The sequence below is a fragment of the Danio rerio genome, chromosome 20 (assembly GCF_052040795.2).
Source record: "Danio rerio strain M-AB ecotype USA chromosome 20, GRCz13ab, whole genome shotgun sequence".
In the NCBI taxonomy this organism is placed as follows: domain Eukaryota; kingdom Metazoa; phylum Chordata; class Actinopteri; order Cypriniformes; family Danionidae; genus Danio; species Danio rerio.
The window spans coordinates 38,361,583-38,379,703 of record NC_141040.1 but is presented as its reverse complement, the minus strand read 5'-3'; the positions used below and the strand labels follow the sequence as shown (position 1 = coordinate 38,379,703).

At 36.2% G+C, this 18,121-nt stretch overlaps 1 protein-coding gene across 2 annotated transcripts in view; it reads left to right on the top strand.

The window, feature by feature from the left end:
• Nucleotides 1-18,121, top strand: part of hmcn1 (hemicentin 1) — a 139,506-nt gene that overhangs the window by 59,717 nt on the left and 61,668 nt on the right. For both annotated transcript variants that reach the window (XM_087297224.1, NM_001190304.3), the window contains 14 exon segments: nt 1,271-1,412; nt 1,595-1,722; nt 1,995-2,108; nt 2,197-2,355; nt 5,496-5,690; nt 6,767-6,862; nt 10,376-10,503; nt 10,595-10,739; nt 12,192-12,304; nt 12,775-12,934; nt 13,084-13,261; nt 15,508-15,635; nt 17,517-17,783; nt 17,872-17,967. In XM_087297224.1, coding sequence (XP_087153350.1) covers nt 1,271-1,412; nt 1,595-1,722; nt 1,995-2,108; nt 2,197-2,355; nt 5,496-5,690; nt 6,767-6,862; nt 10,376-10,503; nt 10,595-10,739; nt 12,192-12,304; nt 12,775-12,934; nt 13,084-13,261; nt 15,508-15,635; nt 17,517-17,783; nt 17,872-17,967 — 2,049 coding nt within the window.

Sequence of the window (18,121 nt, the reverse complement as noted above, 5' to 3'; positions counted from 1 at the left end):
AAGACAATCGCGAAAACAGGCGCACTTCCGCGTTTTAGAATAAGGTCAATAACACAATGGACTTCAATGCTGAATACACTAGTTGTGCTGCTCCTGCCTATACCTTGATTTGCTTGCAGATATCTTATGCATTGTCCTCTAATGCATCTGTCAAGTGACACTATTTACATTTTAAAAGTCTGATTCATTTACAATATTTAGTTGAATCATTTAAATTCAGTTGGCTTTTTGTAGCTTAGCAATAAAACAAATAAAGAAAAGGTTATGTTAATTCTGAAATGTCGATCTCTGTCAAAGGAATTTGCCCCAACCAGCTCCTAATCATTCTCCCTCTTTTTTCAGATGGGATGATGGGCCAAATCAAAGGTTACCATGGGCCAACTTTGGCCCACGGGCATCTCTGGTTTAGAGATTGCTGTTTCAAATTTAACTTCACCCTTTATTTGTGCGTGTAATTGTTACGTTACAAAAAAGCTAACTGAAATGCAATGTTCCGATTTAAATGTTGTAATTTAATTTAAATTGTACATACTGTCAAGTGATAGATAGAGGACAATGCATAGACTTTGTTGAGCAAATCAAGTCATTTCTGCTTGACTAGTATTCAGCATTAAACTCCACTGTCTTATAAATGTGATTGCTTATGTTCTTATTGCAATAAGAATCAAAGTGATGTTTTCTATTTATTTTTTAAATATTATTAAATAAATTAGGAAATGACCCATGCCAACTTTAATGTAAATTAGTTTGGGATGTTTATCTTCGGCTCACAGATCTCAATGATATTTGGTTTTTGACCCTTCATACGTTTGGCCATCCCTGCTATTGGGTCTTCTAGTATTACGGCTTACGGTTAGTTAATCTTACTCATCTGTATCCAATTAGACCAATCTATTCACTACAGTTTTCTAAAAATATCACAAGCCAATACCTGTTGTTGCTTTCACGCAGCATAACAGAGGCATGTTATTGCATTTTGGCACAATACTATTTTATGAACACAGTACTATATTATAGAACAATTTTACTGTAGACATCCAGCATATTGAAACATTCCCAGATTCACATTCATCTGTTTTAGATAAAACTGAACATGCTTTGATCTGCTGTTCACAGGACATTTAACTTTATGAGTGATGCTAAAACGTAAGGAATGTAACATTGGCACATTTTAACTAGGTTGGTTTTATCATTCAACAGGCTTAATTTGGAGGTATTATCTAGTTTTAAAACAATGTTATCAAACATTATTGACTCATTTTTGTACCAGAACAACCAGTGGTGACGGTTGACCCGCGGAACCAGACGTTCCAGACTGGTCAGGAAATTTGGATCAGGTGTTCAGCTAAAGGCTACCCCTCACCCATGGTCGTGTGGACTCACAATGATATGTTCATTATGGGTTCCAGCAGGTAACAAACACAACAGTTTTACTGTTTTAAGTCTGTGCAAAATCATAATTTACAATGTATATTTTGCTAGCTATTATTCTGGTTATTCTTAAGGTGAATAATTCATTTGTGCAAGTTAGTCCACAAAAAATTATGTTTTGGTAACTGTATTGTTTTTAGCCTGTAATACTCTTCTCACCCAGGCACAGAATGACTCCTGATGGCACACTGATCATCAAGAACGCAGGGCTGAAGGATGCTGGGACATACGGCTGCTTGGCGAGTAATGTGGCAGGAACAGACTCTCAAACTGCCATAGTCAGCTACATTGGTCAGTAAACAAAAACAACAACAAAAAAATACTAATATATATATATATATATATATATATATATATATATATATATATATATATATATATATATATATATATATATATATATATATATATTTTTTTTTTTTTTTTTTTTTTTTTTTTTTTTTTTTTTACCTCTAAACTTCTCACAACTGTAAATAAGTTAGACATTTGACATATTCAGTCCCACCCTGTAGTTATACTCTAGTCTTAATTAAGTTTCCTGTGATCTTTGAACCCCTCTGTAGAGTCTCCACAGGTGACGGTCCCTCACTCTGACCTGCTGATTGGTCTGGGACAGAAAACCGTAATGGAGTGCAGGGTCACAGGAGTCCCACATCCTGACATCATGTGGTACAAAGGTCAGCTAGTATCATTATGGATATCCTATTTTCATTTATTAACCAATTATGTTCAGCAGTCCTTATGCACTGTGTGTTTGGTACTTAGGGGACTTACAGCTGAAGCCATCTTCTGTTTTGAGTATGGACCCTCAGCGCAGCACTCTGACCATTCAGCAGACTCAGGACACACACGCAGGACAGTACACATGTGTGGCAGTGAACTCAGCCGGCTCTGCACAGGGCTACATCACGCTGGACGTGGGCTGTAAGAATATAATACAATGAATTAATGTTCTTTATTTCCACAATTAAATGGCATGACATGTGATGTGACTGTAAAGTATACAGTATTAACCCAAAATAGTTTTTTTTAGATTAAGTAGAAGTTAATTTGCTCAATTTATATTATTTTAGACACAGTGGTCCCTCGCTATACCGCAGTTCACCTTTCGCGGCCTCGCAGTTTTGCAAAAAAAAAAAAATGTTAACAGTGCATTTTGTTCTGTGTCCTGATTGGCTGTAGACCATTGTCAATCAATCTCCTCCGTGTCTCTTGGACAGTACAGAATGCATTCAGATTGGCAAATTAACATAATTTTTCGATCACTAGCAGTGTGAGTTTCAACAAGAATGCAAAAAGTGTTGTAACTGACTGCAGCAAGACCATTGCTGCGGTCAGTTACAACACTTTTTGCATTCTTGTTTTTTATTCCCAAGGGGGCCGCACACCGGATGCACTACAGCGTCATGCATTTTAGAATTGTAAACAAATGAGGGTACGCTCACCGGCGGCTTTCTGCAGTGCCCAGCTATGACTCAGGACACTGTTCATATTTCTGCCATGCCACAGAGCGCTTATAGTTTTATTTTAAAGGAAATACTAATTCCAACTGTCATGTGCGCGGTGCATCAAGTGTACATCCCCCCTAAGGATGGTGTCTGCTTTAGTTTTGTGGATCAGTGACTGCAAGAAAACGAACATTACGCTGGATGCCAACATTATCTGCACAAAAGCTTAAAAGCTTTATGAACCTTTTGCTGACATTGATGAACGTTTGCGAAAAATGTTGGAAACAGGTTTTGATCTTTGGTTTCATTCTGTAATACTGAACATATTTTTCTATGAAGGTTTGAACTTTCAGAGTGTTTAAACAAGAGAGAAAATTGTGAAAATGTTAAGGCCTGTCTGAGAAAAGTGTATAAAGTATATAGTGAGGGGTTTTACAGCCCTAAAACAGCTGTAATAACTGTAAAAAATAAAGCTCACTACTTTGCGGATTTCACCTATTGCAGGTTATTATTAGAACATAACTCCCGCAATTAACCAGGGACCACTGTATAAGCTTTCATCTAGTGTGTAGGGTAGTTTTTGTGTATGACACATTGAGTTTCCCAAAAGAAAGAAATAATTCTGAACTGCTCAAAAACAGTTGTCAGTAATGCTAGTCTCACCTGCGTTGGTTTGTAAGAAATATGCATGATGTCAGGTAATGGTTTTAATTGGCTGTCCGCTTACAGCAGGGGTGTCCAAACTTTTTGGGCCGAGGGCCAGATGCAAAAAAAAACGTTGTCCCGGACCAAATTTGACATACATCACACAGACACGCATATTAATATATATATATATATATATATATATATATATATATATATATATATATATATATATATATATATATATATATATATATATATATATATATATATATATATATATATAGTCAGAATTGTTAGCCCCATAAATTATTAGCCCCCCTGTTTATTTTTTCCCAAATTTCTGTTTAACGGAGAGATTTTTTTTCCCACACATTTCTAAACATATTAGTTTTAGTAACTCATTTCTAATAACTGATTTATTTTATCTTTGCCATGATGACAGTAAATAATATTCGACTAGATATTTTTCAAAACACTTTTATACAGCTTAAAGTGACATTTAAAGGCTTAACTAGGTTAATTAGCTTAACTAGTCAAGTTAAGGTAATTAGGCAAGTTATTTTATAACAATGGTTTGTTCTGAAGACTTAAGGGGCTAATAATTTTGACCTTAAAATGGTTAATAAAAAATGAAAAACTGCTTTTATTCTAGCCGAAATAAAACAAATAAATCTTTCTCCAGAAGAAAAAATATTATCAGACATACTGTGAAAATGTCCTTGCTCTGTTAAACATAATTTGGAAAATATTTAAAAAAGAAGAAATAAATTAAAGAGGGGCTAATAATTCAGACTTCAACTGTGTGTATATAGATAGATAGATAGATAGATAGATAGATAGATAGATAGATAGATAGATAGATAGATAGATAGATAGATAGATAGATAGATAGATAGATAGATAGATAGATAGATAGATAGATAGATAGATAGATAGATAGATAGATCATAACAAGAACTGCTGCTTAATTTAATTCATGTAATAGCGACACCAGGTGGTTATTTATTGAATTACGTTCATTTTTGTATAGCGGGCCAGATTCTATTGATATTTTAAAAAAGCCTCGCGGGCCGCCACAAATAGTTTGGACACCCCTGGCTTACAGCATCTGCTTTGACCTTCAAGCACTATAGTTGTAGCTACGGCTTGGAAAAATTTGACGATCTTGTTTTTTTGTTTTCTAAAAGCAAACTCATGCGTACTTGCTCAGCAACTTATTTCGGTCTCAAATAGGGCTGGACGACATGACAATATATAGTGTTACTGTGAAATAAATTGTCAACCATATTAGATATTTTTTTATTTCTTTGTATACCCCGACATGTAAATAAGTGAGTGTGGCTAATTCACATCCAGAGCCTGAGGAAGATATGGTAATGAGGAAAACGCTGAGATTTGTCAAAATACTTTTGTGTTTGCATATTTATATTTTTATATTTTTTTATGTAAATTATGTTTAATTGAGGAAAGTTTATAAATAATAAGGTTAGTCCAGTATTTTAAGACTGTTTGACTTACTTATTATATTCATTTATAACTAGGCTAACTGCAATATAATATTTAATCACCAATTGTGAAATATTTGTTAAGCGTGGCATAAAATTACACATACCCTGAAACAGAATTTTGGTCATACCGCACACCTCTAGGCTCAAATGAATAAAGTAAAGCTGATGCCATTGTTTTTGTTCTGTTTCTAAATTCAAAAATGGCAATGCATGTTTTGTTTACAGTAAATATTGTAAACAGCACGCCAGCCAGAACAGACTAATTAGAGAAAAGTAGGCTTACGGAAAAGAGGGGTTTAGAAAGACCAGATCTATGAGTTAACCCAATTATCGTAGGTGACTTCTAAAATTTAAGAAAAATAGGGGCACTTATAACCAACACTACTGTACTGATAATGAATCAGACTGCTGTTTTGTTCATTTATAGCTTTAAATTTGTTTTTGTATCTCTATTTCACAGCTGCTCCTCAGTTCACTAAAAAGCCGTCAGATCTGTCTGCTGATATTGGGACAAACATTACCCTGCCATGTTATGCACAAGGCCACCCAAAACCTCAGCTCTCTTGGAGAAGAGAAGACAACATTGCACTCTTCACTCAGCGCCACGGCCCAAGCACTGTAACTCACAGAATGGATGGGGGCCTTTTCATCACCAGTCAGTGTCTCTCTTCTCTCTTTTCTCATTTGCTATAGGCCTATTTATAAAAGGGTTTATTTAGATTTTTTTATATATATAATAACTGGAATCATTTTGAAAGAATTCAAACTTAAAATACATTTGTATTTCAGTTATTTATTTACATATATGTATTTTATTATTAATTTTTATTTCTTATTGATATATTATATTATATTATATTATATTATATTTATTTGTGTATAAAGTTTATTACTAAATCAAATAAGTAGATACTTTAGTGCTGTCACGATACTAGAATATTGGTACCAACCATTACTGAATTTTTAAAAACATCCATTTCCCGCTAGCATTTGAGCACTGTTAAGCGCTGTTGACTTAAAAACTGCTGATTGGCCATTGTGTTCAGGTGTTTAACAGAAATGACTGTGATTGGCCGAGAAGGTCATCATTTCACCATTTTTCACCATCGTTCATCTTTGCGGCTTTGAAACGATCCAGCGTCCCAATATATGTGTTTGTGCTAAGGTTGCACGATACTGGAATTTTTGTACCAATCGATACTAAAATTTTAAAAAAGTCAATTTCTCACTAACATTTGAGCACTACTGAGCACGTTCTTAAACAGCTGATTTGCAGTTGTGTTTACATGCTGAACAGAAATGACTGTTGTGAAGGTCATCAGTTCACCGAACTGACCTCTGTTTACTGACTATAACCAAACATACAGGGACACTTGAGCGTTTCAAAGTCACGTCAACCAGCTGATAGCGATCAAATGTCAGGAGCGCTCAAACACTAGCGGGAAATTGACTTTTTTTTATTATATAAGTATCGATTGGTACCGAATTCCAGTATCGTGACAACCCTAGTTTGCACTGTAAAGAGTGGTGAACTGATGACCTTCACGGCCCATCACAGTCATTTCTGTTAAACACCTTAATACAATGGCCAATCAGGGGTGTCCAAGTATGCAAAATCGCTAAAATGTAAGCAGGAAATGACGTTGTGGACAGTAGCGAAATTCCAGTATCGTGACAACACTAACTTGAAGTGTTTTGATGCATTTTACAGATTGTGTTTTTCCTTCTTAGACCTCTGGGTTGAGGATGAGGCCACCTATGTGTGTGAAGCTCAAAACCACTTTGGCAGAATACAGGTCAAGGCCAAAGTCACTGTGACAGGACTTGGTATGTCATCTGCAAAAACAAAAAACAAATCCTCTTCATTGATAACTGCAACATATGTTTCATGTTTATGCTGATCCCTCTGTCAGCAGCACACTTGAAGAAAGAAGCTGGTGTGGGATATGAATTGTTTTCCACTTCCTTTATCATGTACATTTTCTCGGCCTGAGGCCCGTAAGCTTAAGTTCATGAGGTCCTCAGCAGCTCAGTTTGATGTTAGAGTCCATATGAATTTATAAGGCTACAGGGGTACATGTGGTTCTAGTTAAGAGAGATAGGATGCTATAATAAGAGACCAACACCAGAGTTAGCGCAAATTCATTCTTCATGGCGAGCGATACCGCACCAGATGTGAGCACTGACACATCCATAATGCATTGCAGTTTTGTTTACTTTAGTTATTAGATGCATAGTGTGTATTTGTGGTTGTTTAATAACATTGTATATTTATGGTTGCTATTTTTATTTGCACATGTGAGATTAAACTAATGCGTACATGCATGCCTTGGGAGCATGGTGTGTGTGTGTGTGTGTGTGTGTGTGTGTGTGTGTGTGTGTGTGTGTGTGTGTGTGTGTGTGTGTGTGTGTGTGTGTGTGTGTGTGTGTGTGCGTGTATGTGTGTGTGTGTTTGTGTGTGTGTGTGTGTGTGTGTGTGTGCGTGCGTGCGTGCGTGCGTGCGTGTGTGTGTGTGTCAGCTTTGTCTTCAGAGAATGAAAGGAATTCAAACATGCTTTCCTACTTTTGTCTTTAAAGAACCAGCAGTCTGTTTCTGGCATCTGTAAAGTTGAACTTTATGAATTTTGATCTTACATGATGACATCTATTAGTTAAGACATCACACTTTTGGCCTGCTAGACACTTTAATACATTACCGCAAAAAAAATGATTCTATTTATATGCATAAGGACAAAATCAATTTTCACCCTCCATTTTGTTCTTATTCAACAAAAGCATTTTGATACATGTCACCAGAGGAAAAAAAGATGACTCGAAATGTATAACGTAATGTACAGTATACAGTTCAAGATAAGGCAAAAGGGGGCACATTTTTATTATCCAGACTCATAAATACACTGAAGGCTTCTAAAAATTAGTATCATGCTAAAACCTCAGCAAGGGTCAATTGGATGTGTCATGTTGGAGTGCACACTGTGTGCAAGATCAGAAGTGTCTCCAGTGTGAGTGTATCTCTGTGTGAGAGGGAGTCACTGAATTTTTGTGGTCCTATAAAAACAACACAAGCTAAAGGTCACTAATGCAGTCTCGGAGTGCATCTCAGCAATCCCATAATTCTGCTCAGCTGAGCCCTAATACCCCAGTGACACTCTGTATGTGTATTCCAAGGTATCCATGGAAATGTAACAAGCAAAACAGCAGAGGTGTGGTCAGTCCATTGAGCTTGTAATGTCTGTGTTTCCAGTGGAAGCTGTTTTTGAGAACGTCCTAAGATTGAATTAAAAAAATCTAAAATGATCAGGATCATTATTTAAAAGTCTTTTCTACTTAAAAAAAATTAAATGTTCATACAATCGTAATATTTCAAGGTTTGATGTGAAATTCATTATTCCTTTAGTCCTTGTGGTATGCGAAATAGGTAAAATTTTATATGTAAAGTTGAAACCAGAAGGTTACATACACTGTATCAAAAGGCGCATAACCTTTTTTCTTTTAGATGTTAAATGTGATTAAACTTTTACTTTTTTAGATAAGTTAAAATTACCAAAATTGTTTCTATTTGCTTAATACCAGAATAATGAGAGAGAGATTTTTTATATTACTTTCTTGAAAGTCAAATGTTTACATACTTTAAGGTGTAGTATGCCTCTAAGAATGCTGATGATGGTGTCAAGAATTTGGGAATTCTGATTGGCTAATTGACAAGATTTGAGTTACCAAGAGGCACACCTGTGGATTAGTATTTAAGGCAAACCTCAAACACACTGCTTCCTTGTATGACAACATGTGGAAATCTAAAGAAATCAACCAAGACATCAGGAAGAGAATTGTGGACCTCCACAAGTCTAGTTCTTCTTTGGATACAATTTCCAGATGCCCGAAGGTGCCACATTCATCAGTTCACACAATTAAATGCAAGTATAAACAACATGGGAATGGCCAGCCGTCATACCGCTCTGGAAGGAGAATAATTCTATGCCCCAGAGATGAACGTGCTATGGTGCGAACTGTGTGTATCAAACCCAGAACAAAACCAAAATACCTTGTGAATATCCTGGCTGTAGCCGGTAAGAGAGTTTCATTATCCACAGTGAAATGAATCCTGTACTGATATGGGCAGAAAGCCACTTAGCATGGAAGAAGCCATTACTTCAAAAGCAGCATAAAAAGTCAGATTACAATTTGCTAAATCACACTGGGAAAAATACTTGTGCTGTATGTCCTGTGGTCTGATGAAACTAAGATTGAACAGTTTTGGCCATAATGACCAGCGTTACATTTGGAGAAAAAAGGGCAAGCTTATAAGCCTGGGATCACCATCCCAGCTGTGAAGTATGGGGGCGGCAGCATCATGTTGTGTGGCTGTTTTGCTGCAGGAGAGACTGGTGCACTTCACAGAATAGACGGCATCAAAGGAAAGAACATTATGTAGAAATGTTGATGCAACATCCTCAGCCAGAAAATTAAAGTTTGGCTGCAAATGTGTTTTCCAAATGGACAATGATTCTAAGCATATGCCAAATTAGTTTAAACGTGGCTTAAGCACAACAGAGTGAATGTTTTGGAGTGGCTATCACAAAGCCCTGACCTCAACCCTATAGAAAATTTGTGGGCAGAGCTACAAAAACGTGCGCGAACAAGGCAATCTACAAATCTGACACCAGTTCTGTCAGAAGGAATGGGCCAAAATTCAAGCAAACTATTGTGAGAAGCTTGTGGTAGGATACCCAAAAATTTTGACTCAAGTTATACAGTTTAAAAGCAATGCTACAAAATACTAAAGAAATGTATGTAAACTTTTGACTGCCTAGAAAGTAATAAAAAATTCTCAATATTAAATTCTCTCATTATCCTGCCGTTTAGCAAATATAAATCTAAATGGTTATGTGCCTTTTTATAGAGTTAAAATGTCTTTTATAAAGTGTTTTCATATAATGTGCCATTGAAAGGCTTGGAGTCTTAAAGATTTTTTTAATCTCTCCTTACCAAGTATGCATTTATTAGATAAAAACAACTGTCAAGACAGCCTTTGCGTAGAAATCATTTATTGACTAAGGATAGCCACATTTGCATATTTGCATATATATAAACAGGTCAGTGTCACAAATTTTGCTCAAGCATTTAAATAAAAAAATATATATACTGTATATTTAAAATCAGGATTCAAACTTCAAAACAAAAGCATATATTGTAAATAAATTGACAGAGACTTTCAATCAAGTAATGCTCCTTGGTTTAATTAATTTATAAACTTCCTTAAAACTCTAACTGACCAAACTTTCCAACAGTATCTTCATAAAGCTTTCTATATATGCTAATATCTGTATTTTTTGTGTGCAGTGTCCCCTTTAATAGCTCTGAGTCCCACAGTGGTCAGTGTAATCGAGGACCAGCAGGTCACTCTTCCCTGTGTGTTACTTGCTGGAAATCCTCTTCCTGAGAGACACTGGCTGCACGACAATGGCTTGGTGAGTTCACACAAACACACACATTCACATACTGAACCGTCTCATGTCTCAATAATTAAATGTGTTATATATTTATGTGACCAATTTTCAGGTTACATCAAGTCCATATGTGACCGTGAGACGTGATGGTAGTCTACATATAGAACAGGTCAGTCAGCAGGATGGGGGACAGTACACATGTTTGGCGGAAAACGTGGTGGGATCAAGCAACCATACCACCATTCTCAACGTCTATGGTAGGAAAACATACACACGGAAATACACTTCCAAACTTGCACATTGACATACATCTTCTGGAATTTTCATGCAACGTTACACTGGATAACTAATGCTATTTTATAAGCTTAAATGTAGAAAACAACAAAGAAAGATTTCCACATGACTATTTTTCAAATTTAGTTGTAATATATACTTTATTGTAATAAAGGATTTTTTCTCTGTGAATCCTGACCACTATGACTATAGATTATTCCTCTGTTTTTTTCATTCTCTGTATACAAAAAGCCTTTATTTCCCTCTGCCACACAACAGATGCCTTCATTCATTTTGAAAATTAAAAACAGAAGCAGCAGTGTGAGCTGCATTCTCTTCAGAGAAATTATAGAAGGAAAACAACTCGCATTTTTAAAGATTTATTTTCTACAGTACCTACATAAATTTTAATAAGACCAAAAGTAGATCACAAAAAATAATTGTGTGGCTAATCTTAATGTTGCTCTTGTTTCCCAAAAGTATAGAAAGTTGCTAAAATCATTGTAGCTCTCAGAGTACTTTTGGAGTAATCGTTAAAGCCTTACAGTACGTGCATTGTAAGAAGACTGTGTTAAGTGATGTGCCTATGATGAAATGTTTTGATTTTATTTGTTTCTAAACTTTAGTACACATTTTAATATACATATATGAATTAAAAATTTAAAAAGGGCAGAAAATGAAGAAAAATACACATCCAAATTAAATGACAAATAAATAAGATAATTAAGAAAATAATTAAGAAATATGATTAAAAGACTGGCAGAAATAGGGATAAATTCAGAAGAAATCTGTCAATTACTTGCACGCACGTGCACGAAAAGTATCCATATATAGTGCATTTCTCATTCATAATCTTATGTTCTTCAACCATAAGTTGTGTTTTTTTCATCTATTTTGCCAATGCAATTGGGTTTAGAGGTAGGGTTTGGTGGCATGCCTCCTTTTAAAAAAAAAAATTAAGTTTTTGTATGAATAAAATTTAATTGTATGAATTAGTCACTGAAAATATGCGAAAGACATAGTTATGCATAGTTATGCTTCCTTGTCAGATTGAGCTTTGCCAGAGCCTCAGTCTGTAGTTAGCTGCTTTATATAGACATGTCTTGATTGCAAATCCACATGAGATAATGATCATTGGGTTGAACATTCAGGATGTGACTCCATAAAAAATGGAGTCATGGAGATGGACAGCCTAAGTAGCTCATAGAGCAAGTTCTCTCAAGATCATGCTACTGTATGTGCATTTTGGGAAGCACACATGGAATTGCAATGTAACCTTTCACATACAGAATGCTCTTACGAGCCAGGAAACAGGGAAACACAGGCCTTGCCTTTACAGTATTCTATAAAAAGTTTAAATACCCTCTGTGCTTGGTTGCACAGGTATTTTTAAATCCTGCAGTCAAATTTATTCATGTGTGTTTTTTTCTCTCCAGTGATGCCCACTATTCAACATGGCCCTCAAATATTCAGTACTATTGAAGGGACACCCATCTCTTTGCCATGCCGTGCACATGGTGTTCCCAAACCAGATATCACTTGGTCTAAGGTAAACGTGTAATCTTTATGTTCTGCTCTGTTCATTAAGATATTTTCAGACAAAGGGATTAGGACAGAAAATAAACTTTATTCGGATACTTTTGATGAAATCTTATAAAGTCAGAAGAAGTATAACTTTCCCCAACAGATCTGTCATGCTCTGTTTTGGGTTGTTTCTTATTTTGTCATGGTAGTTTAATTTTGATTAATTACCATTAACATAATATCGCTAGTTCCAGCAAGATCCTTTTATTAACTCAAAACGCTTAAGACAAAGTTAAAAAAGCTACAAACAAAATGTAAAGACACCACCTTACCAACAATTAGAAAACTGAGGTCTAATATACACAGGCTAATGAAATTAAACAAGGCACAGGTGAACAACATAATCAGCAACTTTGTAATTTTGTGGTCTTTTTTGTGTGCCTTACTTTACTCCTTAATGTTGTAATTAAATGAACGTGTTTTAATGTGCCTCAGCGAGGAGAGCTCCTGGATCTGAGTGGCAGTGTCTTTTCTCTGACTGAAGATGGCAGTCTTCACATTCACTCTCCCAGCGGTGAAGAATCTGGTGAATTTGTGTGCACAGCCACCAATGCCGCTGGATACAGCTCCAGAAAAGTCCAGCTCACTGTCTATGGTAGGAGCAACTTGATCCACCTTCATGTCTAGTCAGTTTTACCAGCATTTTGATTGTCTGTAATTCTTTGTTCAGCTTTATTTGTGTGTTTTCTTAATATCAGTTTATTGTGTTGTAATTTCATGCTCTATGTCTTTCTACTTGTGTAGTGAGGCCTAAGCTGAGTGGTGTGGGGGAAGCGGAAATACATGATAATTCAGAAAAACTGCTGGAGATGTCAGTGATAGTGGGTGATGATATCACACTGCCTTGTGAGGTGGAGAGCGTTCCTCCTCCCATCATCACCTGGGCCAAGGACAAGCAGCTCATCTCTCCCTTCTCGCCCAGGTATCAGTATCACTTATTACTGTGTTTCTTTACAACATACACATACACAGATATATCCAACACAAGCTTATTCTGAAAACGTGGCCCTATATACGTTTGTGGAGATCGCGGATTATGTAGCCAGAAGTACGTATGGCTGCGTTTTGTTTTTAAAAACAAACTCTATGGGGCAGTATGACGCCGTTTATTTTCACGTTTACTAGCTGACCACTTACCTCCGTATGGACGGACCTCTATGAATCTGTGCTTTTTAAATTCTATTGGTTGGGTTTAGGGAAGGAGGAGGGTGGGTCAGTCGATTGCTCAGTCAGTCAGTCAGTCAGTCAGTCAGTCAGTTGACAGCGGCCTCTGGTGGATTTACGTGAGAACAGTAGGTGCGAATGGCACTAGCGAGAGAAATTTAAGATCTCAAAAAGCGTACACAGCAGCCTCTGGTGGATTTGCGAAAAGAAAAACTGCCAAAAAACCCCATAGTTTCTGGGACGTATTTGATGATCTCTAGAAATGTATATAGGGGTACGTTTTCAGAATAAGCCTGGGTTAGATATATCTACTTTATAATGATATGAGATTGAATGTGTTGAACTATATCGATGTGCATGTACAATATTTATAATATAATAAAAGTAATAAACGTTTTATTAAATCGCTTTTAAATAACACAATTATAATTATATGTGATATAATATTCCTGATTAAAAATAAAATATATAAACACTTTATGAAAACCTTTTTAAAAAAAATTACAACTTTCTGATTGTCAACATTCACATGAAAATATTACTGTGTGTTTTATATTTTATTATAGTCAAATATGGTTTGTAGGTGTGGCATATCCTAACTATTTTTTCCCTAAAGTTGAAAGCCGTAAAAATAGCAAACAGAAGGCTTAAATTCTACATTCTATTACATTCTTATTAATACATATAACACAAAATGTTTCAATATAACAAATAGTGTTGCCTTTAGTAGATTTTGTTCAAATGAATCCAGCCTTTCAAAAACACAGAAAAAACAAACCATTTTAAAACTTTTTTTTTTTAAGTATTGAGCACGTCACAATTTTTCTCAGAAAACCTATTTCTAAAGGTGCCGTTGACTTGAAAGTTTCCCCAGATGTTGGTAAATCCATATATGCAAAAAAAAAAAACCCACAAAACTAATTAGTTTTCAAATTAATTTATTTGTAATAAAGTAAAATTACAGAGGGAAAAAGTATTGAACACATGAAGAAAGGGAAGTGTAGAAAGGCAGTGAAAACCCAGACAGCAGCTGAAATCTCTCGGTAGTTCTTCAGCAACCCTCTGCCCTTCGTCATTGTAAATTAATATTAGCTGATTCAGTCCAACATCTACATTATCAGGATGATAAAGATAAAACCAGGGTGAACATTTCAGCAAGGCAATGATCCAAAACAGCCAAGGAAACTCTCAAGTGCTTTCAGAGAAAGAAAATCAAGCTGTAGAATGGCCCGGCCAATCACCTGACATAAATCCAATATAAAATACAAATTAAAGATCAGATTTAATAGATGAGACCCACAAAAACCATACAAATTTTTACACACTGTTGAGGTCTGTGAAAAACTCACACCTGAGCAATGCATGTGACTTCATTCTCCATATAAGAGGCATCTTTAAGCGGCCATCACCAGAAAAAAAAACTTTTATATAAAGTATTAAGTACATTTCAGCAGTTCAGTACTTTCTCCTTTTTTATCTTTCTATTGTTAATACGCATAACAAATTGTTCAGTTTTTTGTTTGTTTTGTTTTTATGTTTGTATTGTTTGGGTTTTTACAAAAATCGGGTTCACTTGCATGTAAATAGCTTCTTCACAAACATTATTCCCAGGAAAAAGCATGGCGTTTTCAATACTTATTTTTCCATAGGTATACATACATATAACTACCACATGTATGCCATTTCAGATGGTATAAAGGGTCAAATCTCATTGAAATTCTTAAATACTACCACTCTTAAAAATACCATAAAGCTTCTTCACAAGCCGATTGCTCTTTTTCTGCATTGTTTTCAAAGCCTCATGTTCACTCTACAGCCTTAAGGCAGAAAGACTGCGGTCAGATTAAAATTACACAGCAATTAAACTCTCCCTCTTCAGCTCACCATGAAAGTAAACAGAGGTATCATTTCAGATGCTTTTCTGCACACCCAGGAGCACTTGTGTGGTTTTCTATATGCAAAAAAAACATTGTTAATTTCTTTCTTTGCTTCTTCCTCTCACAGACACATTCAACTGCCATCAGGCTCCATGAGAATCACAGACACTCGTGTGACAGACAGTGGCATGTACCTCTGTGTGGCCACAAACATAGCTGGAAACTTCTCTCAGACAGTCAAACTCAGTGTTCTGGGTAAGAGAAACAGATCGCAGTTATTCACGCGGATGCTCTTACAGTTGATTCTTCAATCTAAACTTTGTTTATCAGAACAACAACAGTTTTACGTCATACCATTGAAGTTCATATGAGCATACTTCAACCAAAGGGTGGTTAAAAAACAGGTGTCATCTGTGGTGACATCAGGCTTCAATCAGTTGCATTTTAACACACATCCTGAGTAGATTTTGAATGTTCTGCTTGGACCCACAACTATAAAAGAAATATTTTCCCTGAAAAACCGCATGTAAAACAGCACCGCACAAGCATCATTAAGTGTCTGATTATTGCGTATTTGATAGTCAATTTCACATCACACACTGCAATCAACACGTTTATTGCCCCCATGTGTTTACATTGCACACATGCTTTTTCTCAGGACAGACACTTAGCCCAGCACTTTCAGGTTGTTCTGGTACAATGATTTACTATATACTGAAGTCCAAATATGGACATTTTTGGATTTCAGGTACTTGTTTATCACATTTAGGAAGTCATGACTATATTTTCAAAAATAGAAACCCTTGAAAATGTAAAGCAAGTTTGTTTATATAGCACATTTCATACAGTGTAAATCAAAATTGCTTTGCATAAACAGGAATAAAAGATACAAGTGAAGAGTTCAGATGCAAAAACCTCTAAATGTCATCTGTCATTTTTTCCTAGCTACTGTGTGTGTTCAGTTAATCCAATTTTACTCAAATACTATGTTCTTTGCATTGGCTTTAAAGAGTAATAACTGAACACAAACATAGGATGCTGTGAAAAATACTCATTTTAGTAGAAAATGTCAGATGTTACTTAGAGGTTTTTGCATCTAAACTTCAAGTATAAATAAAAAAAAAAACCCACATAATATAAAAACAGATGAAAACAGGGTAAAGACACTTTTTCCATATTCCAAAACACCAGTGTATCATATTTTCTCATTTTACTCTGGGCTTTCCACATTCTGGTAATCACCCCCCCTCTGTGGACTTTTAGTTGCCTATTAATCTATTGGACATCTCCAACAGATTAGATTTTTCACCAAGAAATCGAAAAGTTAAGCTTTACAGATCTAATTATGTGCCCCCCAATTTCAACTTCCTTCTGGAAGTATATCACACGGCCTCTGATTTCTACCCCATCTCGGGATTAGATTGCTTTAGCTAGCCAACGTAATGAAAGGTATGGATCTTAGCCAGACACCAGGGACTTTAACTTGCCTTAATGCCCTTATTAACCCAGTTAAGCTTTTAAATTGCTAATAATTCTGACTTCAACTGTATGTTTTTGTGAGTGTTCCTGTGCATTAAGAAGCCATGTGAGGTTCATTGACCTTCCAACACTCACTTTGAGCTTCAGCAGGGATGGCGTGATGTTGGAGAGATCAGCTTTGCCTCAGCTGCTCTGAGCAAAATGTGATAATAATTATAGAGTCTTATAAACACAAGAGCACATGCAGACACATCTGTAAGTGAAGTTATTTATAATGACTACAATTAAACCCTTAGTCGTTTTAATCTTGGATTATAGTTTTCCATAAGACTCAGACGCAGATGCTTCGGCAGTCTGAGAAATGAGAGCTACAGCAAAGCGGGAATGTGCTGTTTGATTTATCACAGCTACCAAATGTCTCATCAGGAAGATTAACATCCAGAAAAAAAGATGTGAGAACATCATCTATAACCTCCGAGGGCGAATAAGGACAGGTTGCTGTTTCTGTGCACAGCCGATGCTTTATGCGCAACAAATCAAACCTAATGACGTGCTATGAAAGAATGCGTTACTACCACATATGTTTAACACTTATGCAAGAGCACATGTTTTCAGCTTTCTCAATTTTATTAATACTCCTTTCTCTTTTTTTTGCAGTTCCTCCCAGCATCCGTGCAGGTCCCCGAGCCATGAAAGTGCAGATCGGTCACGCCATAGACCTGCCCTGTGTCACACAGGGAGTCCCAGAGCCCTCGGTGTCCTGGCTAAAGGATGGCACTGTTCTGCAGGACGGGTCTCGGTACAGGATCTCAGATGGAGCTCTGACTCTAAACCAGGTGGCGCTTACAGATGAAGGCATCTATGTCTGCAGGGCCGTCAACATTGCTGGAAAAGAAGAAACTGCTATTCAACTACATGTGCAGGGTTAGATGTTAAATGTTGACATCTACAACTGTGCTTTTTAGCTTTAAGTAGACTTTAAATCCAACGCATTGCCTTTTGCTCCTTACAGTCCCTCCTGTCGTAGAGGTTTCTGAGCCCCCTTTCAACAGCCCCTTACAGGAGAGAGTGGCTAACCAGCAGATCGCCTTCCCCTGTCCTGCCAAAGGTGAACCTGCACTTTGAGAAATCCAACTTTTTTTTTTTTTGGTTTAGCAATAATTGGTCTGTCTGTAAAGTCTGTACAACTACATTTAACACATTTACTTAACCTAATTAAAAATCTTCTTCATTAAGTTAAAAAGATTAGTTTTGTGAGCAAA